The sequence below is a fragment of the Lucilia sericata genome, unplaced genomic scaffold (genome assembly GCF_015586225.1).
Source record: "Lucilia sericata isolate MDLA Ls3-8-SP2 unplaced genomic scaffold, ASM1558622v1 Contig001538F_arrow, whole genome shotgun sequence".
Classification (NCBI taxonomy): domain Eukaryota; kingdom Metazoa; phylum Arthropoda; class Insecta; order Diptera; family Calliphoridae; genus Lucilia; species Lucilia sericata.
The window spans coordinates 65,001-88,753 of NW_023995462.1; the positions used below are offsets into that span (position 1 = coordinate 65,001).

Genomic DNA, 23,753 nt, shown 5'->3' on the forward strand with positions numbered 1-23,753 from the left:
TCGTTGTTCGTTCGTTGTTTTCGTTCGTTCGTTGTTCGGTTCGTTGTCGTTAGTTCGTTCGTTTCGTTAGTTAGTTGTTGTTCGTTAGTTCGTTTTAGTAGTCGTTTAGTTCGTTGTTAGTTCGTTCGTTAGTTCGTTGTTCCTTTTTCTTAGCGATAGTGATCCGTTTCGATAAGGCTCCCAGATCTACTTTCTCAGTTCTCATTTGTCTTCTCTTTCTATTTATTTTCAAATCTTTTTAACCAACCCTGTTGGATATAAAATTTTAACTTTACTCTTGTATTTCTGCTCCTAGGCCACTTCCCTAGGGGCAAATGCGACGAGTACAGGTTTAATTTATAATAATAATTTTCTTTTATTATATTTTTATTAATTTATTATTGTTGTTGGGTTTTCTTTACAGATTAACACACAAAAAAAGATAACTACACTGTGAATACGAATAGTTGTCGTTATCGTCGTTGTCGTAGACGTTGACGATGTACTTGTGCGCAATGAGCCATTGATTGAATTGGACGACAGATCGGCCAATTGCCATCAGCAACAATTGTAAACGAGTAATTGCTAAAACAACTACAACATTATTAATAAAAAAAAGAAAAAAACGAAAGCAACAGTTGATATAACAACTTTAAAGATAAAAATTTCCAGCGAAAATTGAGAGTCAACTAGACCAGAGATCATTCGCCTAAAAGATTTTTTTTTTGTTTTTGAGTTTCTTTCATATTTCGTTTGTTTTGTTTTCGTTTCGTTTTTTTATTGAGTTGTGCACAGTTTTGCTGAGTCGTGTTGTATTTTGTTTGATTTTGTTGTTGCTGTTATTTTTTTTTTTATACATTTATTTGTTTACCTTTTTTCGGGTTTTGTGTTGTTTTTGCAGCCGCTAACGAATGTATTAAAGTTTTTATTTAAATCGCAGTTACGTTGCTCAGGTTTATCAGAACGTTTTCAACTGCTTTCGGGCAAACAACATTTAAACGCGATTAACCGTTATTAAAGCGCCTTTATAAATGCTTTAATCTAAATTAAACGACGCGTTCTAAGCGAAAATAATTTTAAAAAAGTTCAGTGAATTCTTTTTTGCGTAAAATTTTAACAACATGTTATAACAATAACTGAATAAACCAATTTTTTTACCCACATTAAACCCTCAGTTAAACGTGCCGTTTTTTTTTTAAAGTTTCTGTTTTTTTTTTTACGCAAAATATTGCAATTCTTGGCCGGAATTAAAATTTTGTAATAGTTTTTTTGTTTACTTGTTTCTTACAAAATTTACCAAACACCTCGTATCAAATTACCGCAAAACTACCTCGTTTATAAAATTTCAAAAAAATATAATTTTAAAATAAAATAAAAAATAACTCAGTATTAAACAAATTTTAAGTAAAATTTTCTAAAAAAAAACACCAACTAAATAAAATCAACTGCAGTTAAAATGACTTCCAAGGAACAAATTATGGCTAGTGAGGAGAAGGGCTATGAGAAACCACCAGGTAAGTTTTTCTTAACTAATTAATAACTCCTTAAAACAAAGTGCTAAGTGGTAAAAATTAATTAAATTGTAAATAAATTAAGCAAAAAACCAAACTAAAAGTGTTTAATTGAAAACTGGGTTTTCAAAAATTTGTTTAAATTAAAATGAAACTTGTTTAAAAAATCTTATAAAACTAGTTCCAAATCAATCATTATTATAAGATTACGCCAAAATTGCTTAAGAACTGGTCACTTTTTACAATTTGGAAAAAATTTTCTATCCTACTTGGGAATCGAACTCGGGCTTGCTTAATATTCATCAATACTTTAAAATATACAAATTTTGAAAGAAATTTCGCAACTATTTCTATCGAGAATGATTCTGTGGAATCATTTTAAACATTCTTTATATATATATCCTTTAGAACGGTATCAGTCCTTGTACTTGAATCATTAGTTTGAATGAAATTTGAAATTTTATACTTTTGAAACCGGTTCTATAAAAGCTCTATAGAATTGTCATTAATTTTATAGAATGATTCTCGAACCAGTTCTTTTATTCATTTGAACGGAATCAACACCTTCATGAATGCTTTGTTTAAATGAAATTTTAAACCTTTGGAACCGGTTCTATAAAAGCTCTATGAAAACGTCATATGTTCTATAGAATGATTTTTGAAGTAGTTCTTTTATAAAGAAGTGTTATTTGAACGGAATCAGTCCTTTCTTGAATCATTAGTCTGAATGAAATTTTAGATTTTAAACCTTTTGAACCGGTTCTATAAAAGCTCTATAAAAACGTCATTTGTTCTATAGAATAATTCTCGAACCAGTTCTCTTATGAAGAAGTGTTATTTGAATGGAATTAGTTCTTTCATGAACTGTTTTGTTTAAATGAAATGTTAAACCTTTGGAATCGATTCTTTAAAAGCTCTATAAAAACTTCATTTGTTCTATAGAATGATGTTTGAACTAGTTCTTTTATGAAGAAGTGTTTTTTAAATGGAATCCGTACTTTCTTGAATGATTTGTTTGAATGAAATTTGAAATTTTATACTAATGGAAACGGGTTCTATAAAAGCTTCCAGTTCCAGAACCAGTTCCTTTATGAAAGATTCTTATTCAGTAATAGTTTTGGGGAACGTTTGTGAAGAAGTGTAACTTAATAGACTGAACTATAGTCAGCTATAGTCAAGACTATCTTGACTATAGTTTAGTCTTGACTAATGGTTTATAGCCTAGTCTTTTGTCTTGACTCTATCTTAGTCTCCAGTCTTGACTATCGTTCAGACTGTAGCCACGTCTATAGTTTAATCTATAGTCTTAACTATAGTTTACTCTATAGTCAAGACTCTTGACTATAGTTCAGTCCCTAGTCTTGACTATAGTTTAGTCTATAGTCCCGACTATGGTTTAGTCTATAGTCTTGACTATAGTTTAGTCTATAGTCTAGACTATACTTTAGTCTATAGTCTAGTTAAGTCTATAGTCATGACTATAGTCTATTATCTTGACTATATCTTAGTCTATAGTCTTCACTCTAGTTAAGTCTGTAGCCACGTCTATAGTTTAATCTATAGTCTTAACTATAGTTTAATCTATAGTCTTAAATATAGTTTAGTCTACAGTTTTGACTATAGTTTAGTCTATAGTCTTGACTATAGTTTAGTCTATTGCCTTGACTATAGCTTAGTCTATAGCCTTGATATAGCTTAGTCTATAGTCTTGACTATAGTTTAGTCTATTGTCTTGAATATAACTTAGTCTATAGTCTTGACTATAGCTGAGTCTATAGTCTTGACTATAGATTAATCTATAGCCTTGACTATAGCTTAGTCTATAGTCTTGACTACAGTTTAGTCTATAGTCTCGACTATAGTTTAGCCTATAGTCTTGACTATAGCTTAGTCTATAGTCTTGACTATAGATTAATCTATAGCCTTGACTATAGCTTAGTCTATAGTCTTGACTAAAGTTTAGTCTATAGTGTTGACTATAGTTTAGTCTATAGTCTAGACTATAGTTTAGTCTATAGTCTAGACTATAGTTTAGTCTATAGTCTAGACTATAGTTATGTCTATAGTCTAGACTATAGTTAAGTCTATAGTCTTGACTATAGACTTAACTATAGTCTAGACTATAGTCTTGACTAGAGTTATGTCTATAGTCTTGACTATAGTTTAGTTTATAGTCTTGACTATAGTTTAGTCTGTAGTCTTGACGATAGTTTAGTCTATAGTCTTGATTATAATTTAGTCTATAGGTTTGACTATAGTTTAGTCTATCGTCTTGACTATAGTTTAGTCTATAGTCTAGACTATAGTTAAATCTTTAGTTTTGACAATAGCTTAGTCTATAGTTTGACTATAGCTTAATATATAGTCTTGACTATAGCTTAAGCTATAGTCTTGACTATAGCTTAAGCTATAGTCTTGACTATAGCTAAGTCTATAGATCTGACTATAGTTTAGTCTATAGTTTAGACTATAGTTTATTCTATAGCCTTGACTACAGTTTAGTCAATAGTATTGACCATATTCCCTCAAAATTATCTTTCAGAGTTCACATAATCGTAAATGTTTCAATAATATTAAACAAATTCTAACAACTTTATTTTCTACATCGGATTAATGTCTTCTTTTTTTTCCAATTACAAGCTTCAATTTCAAACTAAATTATTTAATTTTCTACTTTTTTACACATTTATTTTGCGCAATTTAAACTCAATGATTAGATTAACACTTTAAATTGTTTATATGCCGTTTATATGGGGGTATTACTAAATTAAGGTCTATTAAATCGAAAAATTACTGTAGAAATGAATAATAAACATGCAGGCGTTTAGAATAAAAGCGACAAACGGCAGGCGATGAGTTAAAGGAAAATGTTTAAAAAATAAACATTTAAATTAAAACTTCCATATTCGAAAATTTAAAAATATTCAAATAAAGGGCAATTTTAGTTTAGAAAAGTTTTTAATAAAAATTTATTTATTTCTGAAATCATTTAAAAGAATATCGTTTAATAATCACCCTTATTAAAGCCCCTGATTTTATATTTACCAAAACATAAACTTCAAATTGTGTCGAACAATTTTATCAAAACATTTCAAAAAAACATAACTCAATTATAAAACAATAAAAAAATATCATAAAAGATAACACAGTTCAAGGTTATAGAATTTTTATTTACTTTTTCTGCTTTCAAAATCTTTACAAAGGGGCCCGCCTATATACCCAGTAAAAACGAAAACAGATTTTCAAATAGTTATTACCAGATTTTCAAAAGTACATAGACAATTAATTGTAAGAATTACAAAAAATTTTTTTCTGACATGTATCGGTTTACTATCAGGTAAAGTTCTTTCTCCAAACCCTGGGGCTCATCACCTTTGCTTAAACTTTTATTAAAATATTTTCAAAACACTCCATAGACCAGTTCATAGACTAGTCCATTAATTATTCTATAGACCAGTCCATAGACTAGTTTATAGACCAGTCCATAGATTAGTCCATAGACTATTCCACAGACTAGTTCATAGACTATTCTATAGTCTAGTCCATAGACTAGTCCATAGTCTAATTCATAGACTAGTCCATAGAATAATCCATTGACTAGTCCACAGACTAGTCCATAGACTAGCTCATATACTAGTTCATAGACTAGTCCATAGACTAGTTCATAGAATAGTTCATAGACTAGTCAATGGACTAGTTAATAGACTATTCCATTAATTATTCCATAGACTAGTTCATACACTAGTCCATAGACTAGTCCTAGACTATTTCATAGACTAGTTCATAGACTAGTCCATAGACTAGTCCATAGACTTACCAATAGACTAGTCCATAGCCTAGTCAATAGACATGTCCATTGAATAGTCAGTAGACTAGTCTATAGACTAATATATATTCTAGTCCATATACTAGTCCACAGACTAGATCATAGACTATTCCATAGACTAGTTCATAGACTAGTCTATAAACTAGTCCCGATACTATTCTATATACTAGTCAATAGACTGATCAATAGAATAGTATTTATAAAATCGAATCAAATATTCCACTAGGTCAGTCCTCAAGAGATGAGCTTGAGCTTTGAATAAAGATTTTTCAGAAGATTTTCCGAAATAACTGTAAAGACGATAAACTCTCATATGTTAAGAGAATAACACCTGAGAGTGGATCATCTCAACTGAGAACCCCCAGTAGTGTAAGCACGCCTTCAATAATCTTCAACGCAGAACAGTGATGTCTATTAAGCAGTTATGATGTAATCTTAACCCTATTTGCTTCATTTTGTTTACAAAATGAACGGGAATCCCCAAAAACCTAATGTTTTTTTAACAAAAAATTTAATGATTTATTATTAACAAAAAGTAAACACGTTTTCTTTAAACGATTTCAACTAGAATATTAATATTTCTAAAACAATTCCTTTAAAAAAAATATAAAACTTTCCATTCCATTTGCAAAATATCAATATAAATTGTATGTTTTTTTGTTTTGATTCAATAACTATTTCCTAATTTTAATATTATTCAGAAAACGCAAAAAATTTCGGTCATAATATTGTTTGTTTTAAATTATATTTCTTGGTATGAAATTTTAAAAATATTTACTTAACATATTTATGTTATAATTTGAATATTTATTAACGAAAACATGAGGGTAAAGTTTTGTATATTTATGTTAAATTATAAAGTTTTGACCCTAAGGCTATATACGTCAATTAATGTTGAATGTTTAGTTCAGTGGCCTATTTAGGCAGGCTTAAGGTTACCACTAGATCCTACTTTTCTATTAACAGGTAAAAAACTTACTTTTAAAACCCTGTTCTCTAGGTTAAGAGAACCAGATAAAGCTCTTTTTTTCAATTATCATTTAAAACTTGTTAATTTATTTAACTAATTTTATTGTTAATTGATAGTCAAATGTTAATCATTTAGTTTTATTTACTCTCCGATCTCTATTTAACCAAAAGTTAAAAGTTTTATTGCCCCAATATTTAAATACAAGTTATTTTTGGTTTAATATTTTATTAACATTAACATTTGCAATTATTTAAATAAAATTGTTAATACTTAGGTTAACAAATTACTAAAAATATCTTTCTGTAATGTCTGCTGCTAAATAGCTTCAAAATATTCAAGGTTTTTTCTTTTCTACTACAAAATATGGGTCACTCGGTACTTGAAAATGTATAGTTAAAAAAAAACTCTGTTTATTATTCTGTCTATAATTTTTTTATGATTTATTAAATATTTTTTGCTTATTAATATTCTGTAAATAATATATAAGATAAACAAAAACTATAATTAACTTTACACTTTAAAAAAGAATGCGGAATTGCAAAAAAACTACGAAACTACGAAAAATTTCATGTGAAATTTACTCTTAATAATTTAGTGTTAAAGCAGCAAACACGTTTAAGCCATTTAAGTATAATGATTAGAATATATCGTTTAAATACTATATATTTTAATAGACTACTATTGAATTAACTAAAAATTTGTTTAAATGAAAATTATAGACAAGAGAAATAAAAATAGTAAATAATTGGAATTGAAGCGATAAAACGACAAAGCGAAAAATATTTTAAAAAAATATATGAATTCACTTTTGCAGACACTAAACGGACTAGACTATAAACTAGACTTTATTATAGACTAGAATATAGACTAGACTATAAACTAGTTTATAGACTGGACTAAAGACTAGACTCTAGACTAGGCTATAGACTAGACCATAGACTAGACTATAGACTAGACTATAGACTAGACTATAGACTAGACTATAGACTAGACTATAGACTAGACTATAGACTAGACTATAGACTATACTATAGACTAGACTATAGACTAGACTATAGACTAGACTATAGACTAGACTATAGACTAGACTATAGACTAGACTATAGACTAGACTATAGACTAGACTATAGACTAGACTATAGACTAGACTATAGACTAGACTATAGACTAGACTATAGACTAGACTATAGACTAGACTATAGACTAGACTATAGACTAGACTATAGACTAGACTATAGACTAGACTATAGACTAGACTATAGACTAGACTATAGACTAGACTATAGACTAGACTATAGACTAGACTATAGACTAGACTATAGACTAGACTATAGACTAGACTATAGACTAGACTATAGACTAGACTATAGACTAGACTATAGACTAGACTATAGACTAGACTATAGACTAGACTATAGACTAGACTATAGACTAGACTATAGACTAGACTATAGACTAGACTATAGACTAGACTATAGACTAGACTATAGACTAGACTATAGACTAGACTATAACTAGACTAGACTATAGACTAGACTATAGACTAGACTATAGACTAGACTATAGACTAGACTATAGACTAGACTATAGACTAGACTATAGACTAGACTATAGACTAGACTATAGACTAGACTATAGACTAGACTATAGACTAGACTATAGACTAGACTATAGACTAGACTATAGACTAGACTATAGACTAGACTATAGACTAGACTATAGACTAGACTATAGACTAGACTATAGACTAGACTATAGACTAGACTATAGACTAGACTAGACTAGACTATAGACTAGACTATAGACTAGACTATAGACTAGACTATAGACTAGACTATAGACTAGACTATAGACTAGACTATAGACTAGACTATAGACTAGACTATAGACTAGACTATAGACTAGACTATAGACTAGACTATAGACTAGACTATAGACTAGACTATAGACTAGACTATAGACTAGACTATAGACTAGACGATAGACTGGTCTATAGACTTGACTATAGACTAGATATAGACTAGACTATAGACTAGACTATAGACTAGACTATAGACTAGACTATAGACTAGACTATAGACTAGACTATAGACTAGACTATAGACTAGACTATAGACTAGACTATAGACTAGACTATAGACTAGACTACTAGACTAGACTATACTAGACTAGACTATAGACTAGACTATAGACTAGACTATAGACTAGACTATAGACTAGACTATAGACTAGACTATAGACTAGACTATAGACTAGACTAGACTATAGACTAGACTAGACTATAGACTATAGACTATAGACTATAGACTATAGACTATAGACTATAGACTATAGACTAGACTAGACTATAGACTAGACTAGACTATAGACTAGACTAGACTAGACTATAGACTAGACTAGACTAGACTAGACTATAGACTAGACTAGACTATAGACTAGACTAGACTATAGACTAGACTAGACTAGACTAGACTAGACTAGACTAGACTAGACTAGACTAGACTAGACTAGACTAGACTAGACTAGACTAGACTAGACTAGACTAGACTATAGACTAGACTAGACTAGACTAGACTAGACTAGACTAGACGACTAGACTAGACTAGACTAGACTAGACTAGACTAGACTAGACTAGACTAGACTAGACTAGACTATAGACTAGACTATAGACTATAGACTATAGACTAGACTAGACTAGACTATAGACTATAGACAAGACTATAGACTAGACTAGACTATAGACTAGACTAGACTATAGACTAGACTAGACTAGACTAGACTAGACTAGACTATAGACTAGACTAGACTAGACTAGAAGACTAGACTAGACTAGACTAGACTAGACTAGACTAGACTAGACTAGACTAGACTAGACTAGACTAGACTAGACTAGACTAGACTAGACTAGACTAGACTAGACTAGACTAGACTAGACTAGACTAGACTAGACTAGACTAGACTAGACTAGACTAGACTAGACTAGACTAGACTAGACTAGACTAGACTAGACTAGACTAGACTAGACTAGACTATAGACTAGACTAGACTAGACTAGACTATAGACTAGACTATAGACTAGACTATAGACTAGACTATAGACTAGACTATAGACTAGACTATAGACTAGACTATAGACTAGACTATAGACTAGACTATAGACTAGACTATAGACTAGACTATAGACTAGACTATAGACTAGACTATAGACTAGACTATAGACTAGACTATAGACTAGACGATAGACTGGACTACAGATTATTGACTAGACTATAGACTAGACTATAGACTAGACTATATACTATACAATAGACTAGACAATAGATTAGTTTTTATACTATAGTCTAGTAGACTATACTCTTGTCTAGTAGAATATACTCTAGTCTAGTCTATTGTCGATTGTCTAATCTATAGTTTAGTCTATAAGGTAGTCTAGTCTATGGTCTAGTCTATAGTTTAGTTTATAGTCTATTCTATGGTCTAGCCTATAGTCTAGTCTATGGTCTAGCCTATGGTCTAGTCTATAGTCTAGTCTATAGTTTAGTCTATAGTCTAGTCTATGGTCTAGTCTATGGTCTAGTCTATAGTCTAGTCTATAGTCTAATCTATAATCTAATCTATTGTCTAGTCTATAGTCTACCCTATAGTCTAGTCTATGGTCTAGTCTATAGTCTAGTCTATAGTTTAGTCTATAGTCTAGTCTATGGTCTAGTCTATGGTCTAGTCTATAGTCTAGTCTATAGTCTAATCTATAATCTAATCTATTGTCTAGTCTATAGTCTACCCTATAGTCTAGTCTATGGTCTAGTCTATAGTCTAGTCTATAGTCTATGGTCTTGCCTTGCCTATTGATCATGGTTTAAACTTTGCATTTTATTTAACGAGTTTAAACAAATGACTCAGTCATCATGTGGGAATTATACAAAATACATCCAATACAATGACCCATTATCGGTTAACAATTATTTATTGTTAAACATTTTTTTAGTAAAATTAAAATATTTAAAATTCCCTAAACATACAACATATTAATATTTAATATTTTAATAGACTTTATAAACAAACAAATAATAAATATTTATTTAAAAAACGTAAACAAGGTTAAGAGTGCGTTGCCAACCTGTCAGTATATGTACGCCCTATGAATGACAGATGAGTTGAAAATTTGATAATTTGACAACAGCAAACAAATTAGAGTTTTTTTCTAAAATTAATTTAAATATTTTATTGGTTTTTTTATAGAGAAAATTTTGCTTAATTAAATTGTTTGGCTGTTTTTTTTAAACTACATTTTAAATGTAATTTGTTTAATTCGTTTTTTAAATAAAATAATAATAAAATATGTGTGTTTAAATGAAAAACGTTCTTAGCATAACAAATAACTTCCGCTAATTTACAAAGTTTTTATAGAAATTTGTTTTTATTCAGTTGAAATTTATTTCAATTTTGCATTTACAAAAGAAGAAGGTTAATTTTTTCCAGGCTTAGTATACAATTTAAAAAATCTACTTTATTAGGTTTGTTTGTTATTTTTTTATTATTATTTAGACGCCTGTCAACTGCTCAAGTAAATATGAAGAAAATTAAGTGAATTTTTAACTTGTGATTTGTTTTGAATAGTGTAAATGACCTCATAATATCAGTAAACTAAATTTAAATGACAAGAATTTTGATATTTATTAAAAAAAAAATACAGTAGAATTGAGATTATATGGAAGAAAAACAACAATACTGCAGTGTTGCAAAGTGTTAAACCTTTTGCTGCAACGTTGTTTTATAAAACTGCTGTCAAGCATTTAATAAAGTTGGCAATGCTGTGCATTAAAGTAAAACATATGTTAACACTCGTTTTCAGTTGATTTCAATTGAAATTTTTAAACTTTTTTTTACAAATAAGTTTGATTTCACTGTAAAAACTGCACTTGTTGCAAATAATGTTTACAATAACTAAATTTTTTTTTTTGTCACAACGAAATCGTTTCATAAAATCTTGTTTAATATTCCATTTTTGTATTTTGCAAAAATATATGTGAGCAGAATTTATTTTACATTCAAAACAATATTATGTAAATAATACATAAAAAAAAACAAATTAACAAAATTCTAGGAAATTTAAACAAATAATTTTTTTTATAAATCACCAAAAAATACATGAAAAGGAAGTGTAAATTTTAAAGCAATTGTGTCATTCTGAGACCAGTCCTGACTATATAGACTATAGTCGAGTATTGCCTTATTATTGTTAAATTAACTCTTAACTTTTAAAAAATTTTCTAATTTTAAAAACAAATATTAAAATATAAATAAAATACTTTAGCTCTCTCATAAAATGCGCAAAATTATTTGTTATAATCAAATCTTTATTTGTAAATGTAAACCTGATTAAAGTGTTAATTATTTAAACTCATCAAAAAAAATTTTTAAATAAAAACGCAGTTTAAGTTTAGCTCTCTATTTAAAATTTGTTTTTTTTTTTCAATTTTTGTAATATTTAATAATTTTCAGTATCTTAGAACAATCATATATCCTAATAATAATTGTATTTTTTTACTTTAAAAACTACAATTTGAAATGCTACAATGCCTGGGAATTAAAATTTTTATTTTCATTTATTTTCGCTAAATAAAAATAATAATAATAAAAAAAATTAATTTATTATTTTATGCTAATTCGAACCGGTTACCGGCAAATCTAATTAATATTCCAACAAACAAACATTCACCCGTATATATGCATGTATATGTGTACATACACATGTTAAGTATCTTCACCTATAAAATTAACTAAATTTCTTTTAAACGTTTTAGTGTTAGAAGTAATATTAGACTTAGTAGAATACCCTACCTTTCCGAGAAAATAGTTAGCAAACTCAAGACTATATAGACTAGACCAAGGACTAGACTAAAAACTAGAATATAGGCTAGAATATACTATAAATACTTTAAACTGGACTATTGATTAGACTATAGAACTGGACTAGGATATAGACTACACTAGACTTAAGACTAAAATATAAATAGACTATAGAACAGACTATAAACTAGACAAGGACAGACTATAAACAAAAGGACTATAGACTAGACAATAGACTAGATTATAGATTAGAGTATAGACTAGACTATAGACTAGACTATAGAATAAACTATAGACCAGACTATGGACTAGACTATAGACTAGACTATAGACTAGACTATAGACTAGACTATAGACTAGACTATAGACTAGACTATAGACTAGACTATAGACTAGACTATAGACTAGACTATAGACTAGACTATAGACTAGACTATAGCCTAGACTATAGACTAGACTATAGACTAGACTATAGACTAGACTATAGACTAGACTATAGACTAGACTATAGACTAGACTATAGACTAGACTATAGACTAGACTATAGACTAGACTATAGACTAGACTATAGACTAGACTATAGACTAGACTATAGACTAGACTATAGACTAGACTAGACTAGACTATAAACTAGACTATAGACTAGACTATAGACTAGACTATAGAAATAGACTAGACTATAGACTAGACTATAGACTAGACTATAGACTAGACTATAGACTAGACTATAGACTACTATAGACTAGACTATAGACTAGACTATAGACTAGACTATAGACTAGACTATAGACTAGACTATAGACTAGACTATAGACTAGACTATAGACTAGACTATAGACTAGACTATAGACTAACTATAGACTAGACTATAGACTAGACTATAGACTAGACTATAGACTAGACTATAGACTAGACTATAGACTAGACTATAGACTAGACTATAGACTAGACTATAGACTAGACTATAGACTAGACTATAGACTAGACTATAGACTAGACTATAGACTAGACTATAGACTAGACTATAGACTAGACTATAGACTAGACTATAGACTAGACTATAGACTAGACTATAGACTAGACTATAGACTAGACTATAGACTAGACTATAGACTAGACTATAGACTAGACTATAGACTAGGACTATAGACTAGACTAGACTATAGACTAGACTATAGACTAGACTATAGACTAGACTATAGACTAGACTATAGAACTAGACTAATAGACTAGACTATAGACTAGACTATAGAACTAGACGATAGACTAGACTATAGACAGACTATAGAAAAACTAGACTATAGACTAGACTATAGACTAGACTTGACTGGACTATAGACAGAACTATAGACTACTAGACTATGACTGACTATATATAGACTAGAGACTAGCTATAGACTGGACTATAGACTAACTATAGACGAGACTATAGACTAGACTATAGAATAGACTATATACTAGACTATATACTAGACTCAGCTTAGACTATAGACAGACTATAGACTAAGACTATAGACTAGACTATAGACTGAGACATAGACTAGACTATAGACTAGATATATACTAGAATATAGACTAGACTATGACTGACTATAGACTAGACTATAGACTATACTAAACTAGACTATAACTAGACTATAGACTAGACTAGACTAGACTATAGACTAGACTATAGACTAGACTATAGACTAGACTATAGGACTAGACTATAGACTAGACTATAGACTAGACTATAGACTAGACTAATAGACTAGACTATAGACTAGACTATAGACTAGAATAATAGACTAGACTATAGACTAGACTATAGACTAGACTATAGACTAGAACTATAGACTAGACTATAGAACTAGACTAATAACTAGACATAGACTAACTATAGACTAGACTATGACTAGACTATAGACTAGATATCGACTAGACTATAGACTAGACTATAGACTAGACCGTAGACTAGACTATAGATGACTATAGACTAGACTATAACTAGCTATAGAATAGCTATATGACTACGACTATAGACTCGACTATAGCACAGACTATAGACTTAGACTATAGACTAACATAGCACTGGACTATAGACTAGACTATAGAAGACTAGACTAGACTATAGACTGGACTAATAGACTAGACTTAGACTAGACTAAACTATAGACTAGACTATAGACTAGACTATAGACTAGACTATAGACTAGACTATAGACTAGACTATAGACTAGACTATAGACTAGACTATAGACTAGACTATAGACTAGACTATAGACTAGACTATAGACTAGACTATAGACTAGACTATAGACTAGACTATAGACTAGACTATAGACTAGACTATAGACTAGACTATAGACTAGACTATAGACTAGACTATAGACTAGACTATAGACTAGACTATAGACTAGACTATAGACTAGACTATAGACTAGACTATAGACTAGACTATAGACTAGACTATAGACTAGACTATAGACTAGACTATAGACTAGACTATAGACTAGACTATAGACTAGACTATAGACTAGACTATAGACTAGACTATAGACTAAACTATAGACTAAACTATAGACTGCATTATAGACTACACTACAGACTAGACTATAAACTACACTATAGCCTAGACAATGGACTATACTATATACTAGACTCTAGACTAGACTATAGATTAGACTATAGACTATACAATATATATATACATATATAGATATATATATAGACTATTGACTAGACTAGACTATTGACTAGACTAGACTATAGCCTAGACAATAGACTAGACTATAGCCTAGACAATAGACTAGACTATACACTAGACGGTAGACTAGACTATAGACTAGACTATAGACTAGACTATAGACTAGACTATAGACTAAACTATAGACTAGACTATAGACTTACCTATAGACTAGACTATGGACTAGACTTTAGACTTACCTATAGACTAGACTATGGACTAGACTATAGACTAGACTACAGACTACACTATAGACTTACCTATAGACTAGACTGTGGACTATACTATAGACTAGACTATATACAAAGCTATAGACTAGACTCTAGAGTAGACTATAGAGTAGACTTAGTCGAAACTATAGATTAGACTATAGACTATACTAGAGCTTTCAAAGCTTTAATTGAAAGTTTTAATGTAATGTTTTAAAAGCTTCAAACGAAAGTATGTTGCTTTTAAACAGATAATTATTTAAAAGCTTCAATTGTATGTTTTATATGGGATTTTAAAGACTTTATCTAGACATATTTAGGCTTTAATCGTGTGTCTTTATATAGTCTGTTAGAGGCTTTTTACGTATTTCGTATGTAGTTTTAAACCACCTTGAATCTTTAACAGCTTTAATTATAGTTCCCTTTAAAAGCTTAATCATTAGCTCCCTTTTTAGTAATTTACAATGGATTAATGTTAATCTAATCAGTTGCCTAAATAACGGTTAATAATGACTACTTAACTAGTCGATTCTGCTAAAACAAAATATCTACTAAAATTCTGTAAGGAAATCATTAGATTAGTTTAAAAAAATTGGACGCATTATTTGTGAGTAGTGTTAGTAGTAGTAGTAGCTCATTAATAAACTGCATAAATAAATTTAAAGACAAGTTCGCCAATTGTTTTTTTTTTATACACAAATTTTGCTACAACTACCTGACGTCTTTGAGCCAAATTTATGGCGCCAAAACATGTTTAACTAACTAGTTTAGTTTCAGTTTAACACTAAAACAAGTTAGTAATTTGTAGTTTAAATTGTGCTTTTTTTTGGTTTGGAAATTCAGTTGCAAGTTCAACATAATTGCACATAAACCTACAATGTTGGCAGAAAAAAAAAAACGTCAGGTTTTCAGCACGTGCTTTAAAATGAAAATGTACAAGGTGGGGGGAGTAAGTTATTAAAAAGTGTAAGCCATGAACCAATGTTGTCAACTTGAATAACCGTTTAGTCATTTTTAAGAAAACTTCCATCCACTGATAAGTTTAACTAATCGTACGTGAGTTTTCAATAGTTTCAATTGTCTTATTAACTCTATATAGATCATGTTTTTAATTATAACTTAAACATTTATTTAATTGTTATTTTTTCCAGAGAAATTATCTTTTATATATATATATATATAATAATAAAAATTCCATTCTTAGTTCTTCGCTCTTGACTACCAACTGATTTTGACATTAATTACTGTTTATTGTCGTTGTTGTTTTTAGATTTAGCACTTGTATTTATTTATCTGGGCACTTCAACTGCATGACACTTTAAAAAATTATTTATTTTTTGTTGTTGTTTCAATAAAATTAACAATAAATACAATTACTTTGAAAAGAGTTTTTATTTGTGAAAGTAAAAAAAAATAACTTTCTTTAATTGCTAGTAATTGTCTTAACAATTGTCGTTTGTTTTAATAATTAGATAACTAAGTTTTAATAATGTGAACCCTAAAAATCCAAAAAGCTTTAAACCTAGCTTTTTTCGAATCTTCTGTTATAGAGCTTTCTATTGTAATTCCACTGTATTCATATTTGATCCTTTTTGTGATCCTCTAAAAGCTTTGATCATAGCTTTCATCTTTGATCTTTAGAAAAGCTTTAATCATATAACTATAAAGCTTTTGTTCTGGATTTCTTAATAGTTCTCTAAGAGTTTCTCCCATAGACATTTAGAAGCTTCTGTTATAAAAATTCTCTTTTATAGTACTTCAAAAGCTTTTATTTCCGATCTTTATGTAGTTCTATAAAAGCTTTGTTTGTAGAATTTTTGCTAAAATATTTAAAATGTTTTCAGGTTAAAAGCTTTAATCCTTTTTCTTAATGTAGCTCACCAAAAGCTTTTATTATAGGTCTTTATATGAAATCATATAAAAGCTTTAATCGTAGGTTTCTATTTTATCCTGTTTCATAATGTAGTTCCCCAAAGGCTCTAAACCTAGGTCTTTATATGAAACCATTTAAAAGCTTTAATCGTAGGTTTCTATGTAGTGCCTTAAAATAGTCCTATGAAAGCTTTAAATTTAAGTCATTATATAGTCATTTAAAAGCTGGATTTTCATAAAGTCTTTTCAATGCTAAACGAAGGTATTATAAAAGCTTTGTTTCATTGTAAGACCTTTTTAAAGTTCATTGTTTGTACCACTTAAAAAGCTTTATTCTGTGTATTAAATCCTATAAAAGCTTTTACAGTGGCTCTTTGTAAGACCTTTTTAAAGTTTATTCTTTGTACCTCCTTTAAAATCTTTATTCTTTAGTCTTTATACCGTAAATCTTTGGACCTATGATTGTCTTTATAAAAGCCCTTATCTAAGGTCATTTTAAAAAAATTTAAAAGTTCTAATCGTAGCTTTATACAAATGTATTGGTAAAGTTTCAATTGTAGAGCTTAATAAAGACCTTAAAAGCTTTAATAGTAAGTTTTTAAGCAGCCCTTTCTAAGCTGTATTCTTTGGCTTTAGAAGATTCAATTGTGAAGACCTGTAATACAAGCCTTTAAAAGCTTTAATCATTAGACTATATATAGCCCTTTCTAAGCTTTATACAATTTAAGAGCTTTAATAAATCATTAGATATTCCTTTTAAAAACTATTGTCATTGATCTGCTTGCTATCATTTAAAAGCTTAAACTGTTCTTATTTCAAAGCTTAAATCGTTGCTTCTTTTGTTTACCCTTAAAAGCTTTAAGTATTGATATTTATACAGTCCTCTGAGAACTGTAGTCGTTATATAGTCATTAAAAAGCTTTTTGTAGCTCGTTAAATGCTTTTATCCTAGGTCTTTAAGTAAACCTTTAAAAGCTTAAACCTTAAGACTTTTTGTAGTTGTAAGCTTTAATAATTAATGTACTTAATTGAAAGCTTTATACTTAGGTCGTTAAATAGTACATTAATCTTCAGTTAGTCACCTGCATACAGTCCTTTAACATGTTTTTTTACATTTTTATAAAGTTCTTTTCAAAACTCTTAAAGCTTTAACCAAAGACTATATTTAGAACCTCAAAGGAATTAATTGAGCTATTCAAAAGCTTTAATCTTTGGTATTTGTTTATATTGTTAAAAACTTTAACCTTTAGCATTGAATCTTAGCTCCTTCAAAAGCTTTAATCAAAGCCTATTATTAAGCTGTTTAAAAGCTTACATTATGGATTTATTTGTAACTCTATAAAAGCTTTAATGATAAATCATTAATAAGCTGCTTAAAAGCTTTTCTAAAGCTTACCAATTTGGTGGTGAAAACTGGCAAATCTGTATAAAATTTTTTCATTAGAAATGTAATTATTTTGCAATTTTATTTTGTTTCAAAAAAAATGTTAATCAACATTAATCATCACAATTTCAGCAATTAATCTAGAATTACATAAATTGTATATACGTATATGTTTGAATTAAAATACAACAACAACAAATTCATAATAAAACTATATACTAAAAACTAAAATTTAATTAAACGGAAATTCTCATCAAAAAACTGTAACGATTTTATTTATAATTGTTAACTCAAGCGTATAACAAGTGTATGAGTCTCAATTTGTTTTATTTTTATAAAATTTCAAACCATTTTTAATTGCAATCTATTTTGCAAATGTCATCTTCAGTATGAATAGTATACATATGTATAAAAATAAACATTTAAAACAAATTATAAATAATAATTTCAAAAATTTCATTTTTTGGCATAAAAAATTTCTATGTAAAAACCTCAAACGTGGGGCGATCTATATAAAATTTTAAGAAATTAAAAAGAAAATATAAATAATAATTGCACAGTTTATTAGAAATTTGTTTAAAGCTTTTAATGACTTTTTTTCTTAAAATAAAATAAATAAAAAAGGCTATTAAACAAATCACTGTCAATGTCAAGGGAAAAATATTAAATTTTGTCAAAAATTTTGATTTTTTTAATAAAAAAATTAAGAAAATGTAATTTTATTAAATGAACTATTTGTTTTCATTACATTAAATTTGTTAATAATTTAAAAGCTTGTTTTATTATAAACTTCAGTATCCCCTTACATTTACTTGTTATTAGTTTCATATAAAACCTCCTAAAAGTCTGCTTTAGTTTTTGATAACAAGTAATTTTACCTCAAGTTAATAACAGTTAAAATTATTAATGTTTACTTTAATGTAGCATACTTTTAAGCATTTTAATGTAGAGTTAACATAACACTTTAACTGTTAACTACATTAACGGTATTGAGTAAATGTTATTTTGTTATAATTAACATTGCTGTTTACTGAACAGAACCCTTACAACCTTACTTAACATTTTCATTATCAGTTTGTTGTTATTGTTGGTTTGATAGCAAACTGCTTGACGACTGTTTGATCAACAGAACTTTCTAATTGTTTGATTTAGTTAGCTGGATGAGAAGGTTCATTTGCATGAATCAGTCACATGTAAGAGACTAGATGTTCTATGAATTAGACAAACTACAAAATACAGTAGAACCTCGTTAAATGTCATTAAGTGTTTTTGGTTGCTTCTGTTCTAGTTCAGCTCTAGTTTAGATCTTGTTCAGTTCTAGTTCAGTTCTAGTTCAGTTCTAGTTCAGTTCTAGTTCAGTTCTAGTTCAGTTCTAGTTCAGTTCTAGTTCAGTTCTAGTTCAGTTCTAGTTCAGTTCTAGTTCAGTTCTAGTTCAGTTCTAGTTCTGTTCTAGTTCAGTCTTCTGTTCTAGTTTTGTTCTAGTTCTGTTCTAGTTCGTTCTAGTTCTGTTCTAGTTCTGTTCTAGTTCTGTTCTAGTTCTGTTCTAGTTCTGTTCTAGTTCTGTTCTAGTTCTGTTCTAGTTCTGTTCTAGTTCTGTTCTAGTTCTGTTCTAGTTCTGTTCTAGTTCTGTTCTAGTTCTGTTCTAGTTCTGTTCTAGTTCTGTTCTAGTTCTGTTCTAGTTCTGTTCTAGTTTTCTGTTCTGTTCTAGTTCTGTTTCTAGTTCTGTTCTGTTCTAGTTCTGTTCTAGTTCTGTTCTAGTTCTGTTCTAGTTCTGTTCTAGTTCTGTTCTAGTTCTGTTCTAGTTCTGTCTAGTTCTGTTCTAGTTCTGTTCTAGTTCTGTTCTAGTTCTGTTCTAGTTCTGTTCTAGTTCTGTTCTAGTTCTGTTCTAGTTCTGTCCTAGTTCTGTCTAGTTCTGTTCTAGTTCTGTTCTAGTTCTGTTCTAGTTCTGTTCTAGTTCTGTTCTAGTTCTGTTCTAGTTTCTGTTCTAGTTCTGTTCTAGTTCAGTTCTAGTTCTGTTCTAGTTTCTGTTTCTAGTTCTGTTCTAGTTCTGTTCTAGTTCTGTTCTAGTTTGTTCTAGTTTTCTAGTTCTAGTTTCTAGTTCTGTTCTAGTTCTGTTTCTAGTTCTGTTCTAGTTCTGTTCTAGTTCTGTTCCTAGGTCTGTTCTAGTTCTGTTCTAGTTCTGTTCTAGTTCTGTTCGCGTTCTGTTCTAGTTCTGTTCTAGTTCTGTTCTAGTTTCTGTTCTAGTTCTGTTCTAGTTCTGTTCGAGTTCTGTTCTAGTTCTGTTCTAGTTCTGTTCTAGTTTCTGTTCTAGTTTCTGTTTCTAGTTCTGTTCTAGTTCTGTTCTAGTTCTAGTTCTGTTCTAGTTCTAGTTCTAGTTCTGTTCTAGTTCTGTTTCTAGTTCTGTTCTAGTTCTGTTCTAGTGTTCTAGTTCTGTTCTAGTTCTGTTCTAGTTCTGTTCTAGTTCTGTTCTAGTTCTGTTCTAGTTCTGTTCTAGTTCTGTTCTAGTTCTAGTTCTGTTCTAGTTCTAGTTCTAGTTCTGTTCTAGTTCTGTTCTAGTTCTGTTCTAGTTCTGTTCTAGTTCTGTTCTAGTTCTGTTCTAGTTCTGTTCTAGTTCTGTTCTAGTTCTGTTCTAGTTCTGTTCTAGTTCTGTTCTAGTTCTGTTCTAGTTCTGTTCTAGTTCTGTTCTAGTTCTGTTCTAGTTCTGTTCAAGTTCTGTTCTAGTTCCGTTCTAATTAATTTTACTGATTGAAATTTTATTATTCTAAAATTTTATTATCAATTTTTTTTTAGTATTAAGATTAAAATTTTATCACCTGTATATGTTTTCAAAAAAATTTTGACAGTTTAAATTTTATATATTCACTTCAATATGTCAGCAAATGTGTCACTTGCAAACTGTTTCGAAAAATTTAATGATTAATAACTGTAATTAAAAAATATTACTAAAGTGGTCATGCTTAATTTCACGTTTCCCAATAATTTTGTAGAAAAATTGCAATTTAAATAATTTAAATATTTTGAAGCTGCAAAAATTCATTAAATTTTTTGAATATTTATTGTGTTTATCGGTCAAATTTTAAAAATGACTGAATTCGTAAGAGTCTTCCCAAGGCCAGAAGTTGAATATATTTTCAGCAAGTCATTCAACTGTCATATATCATAAGCCTCCTTAATAACAAGACTACGACTTTCTTAATCTAGTGGCAGATGCCTAAAATGTGAACAGGTTAAAAAAACCTCGACTGCCAAGGCCAAAACAAAGTCCATACTATATGTCCATTAAACATTAAAATCTCAAACCATAACTTTCTTAAACAATTTTTATAATCTTTAAACAATTTGACTCATATGTTTTTCTGCAGTAATTTTTTACTTATCTCTAGGGGAACTGGAAAAAACAGATTTATCTATTTCTTTGTTAATAAAAAAATTTCTTGAAAATGTGACGTTAAATCAACAATTATTTAACATGTTTAACTAACACGTTTTCTTTTTTTAATAATAATAAAAATCATTATATTTATTTTAGTTAATAACGTATGACTGACGACTAAACTGACTTTACAAACAACAAGTCAAATGCTTTATACCACAATCGTAACAACTAATACTCACGAGTTTAAAATCGTAAAAACAACAACAAATTAGAACATTTTAAAAACTTGCAGATACTCAACTATTATTCATAAAAATATCTCAAAAATACAATTCATGCTCTTGTCACGAGTTATAATTTTAGATTCAAAATTTCTTAGAAAGCCAATCACTATAGTAGCAGGGCAACGGGGTGTATTAGTTTAGGGGCAATGCGAGTGTTAAACGTGAGAGTCAATGTGTTTCACTTAATTGAAAATGCCGGTAATATTCCATAGTGTGAACACAGTAAATATATTCAACACAAACAAATGGATAACGTAACTTTATATCAATTTAATGAAATTCAAACAAAACTTGTAGATAGTCCCCAATAGCAATAATGCTAAAAATAAATTCTAGTGATAAAATATGCTTCTCAAAAGGGGGTCTGAAAAGAGGGCCGGAGGCTTCATAGACGTTATAGAATATTAAGTGTTAATAAATGTATATTAATTTTATTTTTCGTTTTTGTATAAAAATTGTTTTGTAACAATGATATACAAGATAGATATTTGAATAAAATAGGAGAGAGCTGCCAGATGGGGTAGTAGAAGGGTACTTTAAATATTTATTTAATGGCAATTTTAGAAAAAAATGTCAAGTCATTTGTTTTCGAAATTAATATTAATTAACTATTATTTTAAGAGAATATTAAATAATTAGGAATTTTAGAAGTAATTATGGCGAAATTAGAGGAACAATTATAAAACAAAGTGTGAATCATTATAGAAAAGTTTCTGCTGCAGAGAAACTGAACTTGAACTGAACTAGAACTGAACTAGAACTGAATTAGAACTGAACTAGAACTGACTAGAATTGAACTTGAACTGAACTAGAACTGAACTAGAACTGAACTAGAACTGAACTAGAACTGAACTAGAAACTGAACAAGAACTGAACTAGAACTGAACTAGAACTAAACTAGAACTGATCTAGAACAGAACTATAACAAAACTAGAACAGAACTAGAACAGAACTAGAACAGAACTAGAACAGAACTAAACAGAACTAAACAGAACTAAACAGAACTAAACAGAACTAGAACAGAACTAGAACAGAACTAGAACAGAACTAGAACAGAACTAGAACAGAACTAGAACAGAACTAGAACACAACTAGAACAGAACTAGAACAGAACTAGAACAGAACTAGAACGGAACTAGAACAGAACTAGAATAGAACAGAACTAGAACAGAACTAGAACAGAACTAGAACAGAAAAACTAGAACAGAACTAGAACAGAACTAGAACAAACTAGAACAGAACTAGAACAGAACTAGAACAGAACTAGAACAGAACTAGAAGAACTAGAACAGAACTAGAACAGAACTAGTAACAGAACTAGAACAGAACTAGAACAGAACTAGAACAGAACTAGAACAGAACTAGAACGAACGAACTAGAACAGAAACTATGAACAGAACTAGAACAGAACTAGAACAAAACTAGCACAGACTAGAACTGAACTAGAACTAAAGTAGAAGCAAAACTGGAATAGAACTAGAATAGAACTGGGACAGAACTGAACAGAACTAGAACATAACTAGAAGAACTAGAACAGAACTAGAACATAACTAGAACTAGACAGAACTAGAACAGAACTAGAAAGACTAGAACTAGAACAGAACTAGAACAGAACTAGAACAGAACTAGAACAGAACTAGAACAGACTAGAACATAACTAGAACGAACTAGAACAGAACTAGAACTAACTAGAACAGACATACTGAACTAGAACTGAACTAACTGAACTAGAACTGAACTAGAACTGAACTAGAACTGAACTAGAA

At 29.3% G+C, this 23,753-nt stretch overlaps 1 protein-coding gene across 2 annotated transcripts in view; it reads left to right on the forward strand.

Annotated features, from left to right (window-relative positions):
- Positions 1 to 403: 403 nt before the first annotated feature.
- The window catches only part of LOC119611819 (putative inorganic phosphate cotransporter), a 43,515-nt gene continuing 20,165 nt past the window's right edge, over positions 404 to 23,753 (forward strand). Inside the window, exons 1-2 of one of the 2 annotated variants that reach the window (XM_037967518.1) lie at positions 404 to 557; positions 1,367 to 1,493. In XM_037967518.1, the coding sequence (XP_037823446.1) occupies positions 1,436 to 1,493 (58 nt within the window). In that variant the 5' untranslated portion in view covers positions 404 to 557; positions 1,367 to 1,435. The remainder of the gene's footprint in view (positions 558 to 1,366; positions 1,494 to 23,753) is intronic. The other variant, XM_037967519.1, reaches the window with a different exon arrangement.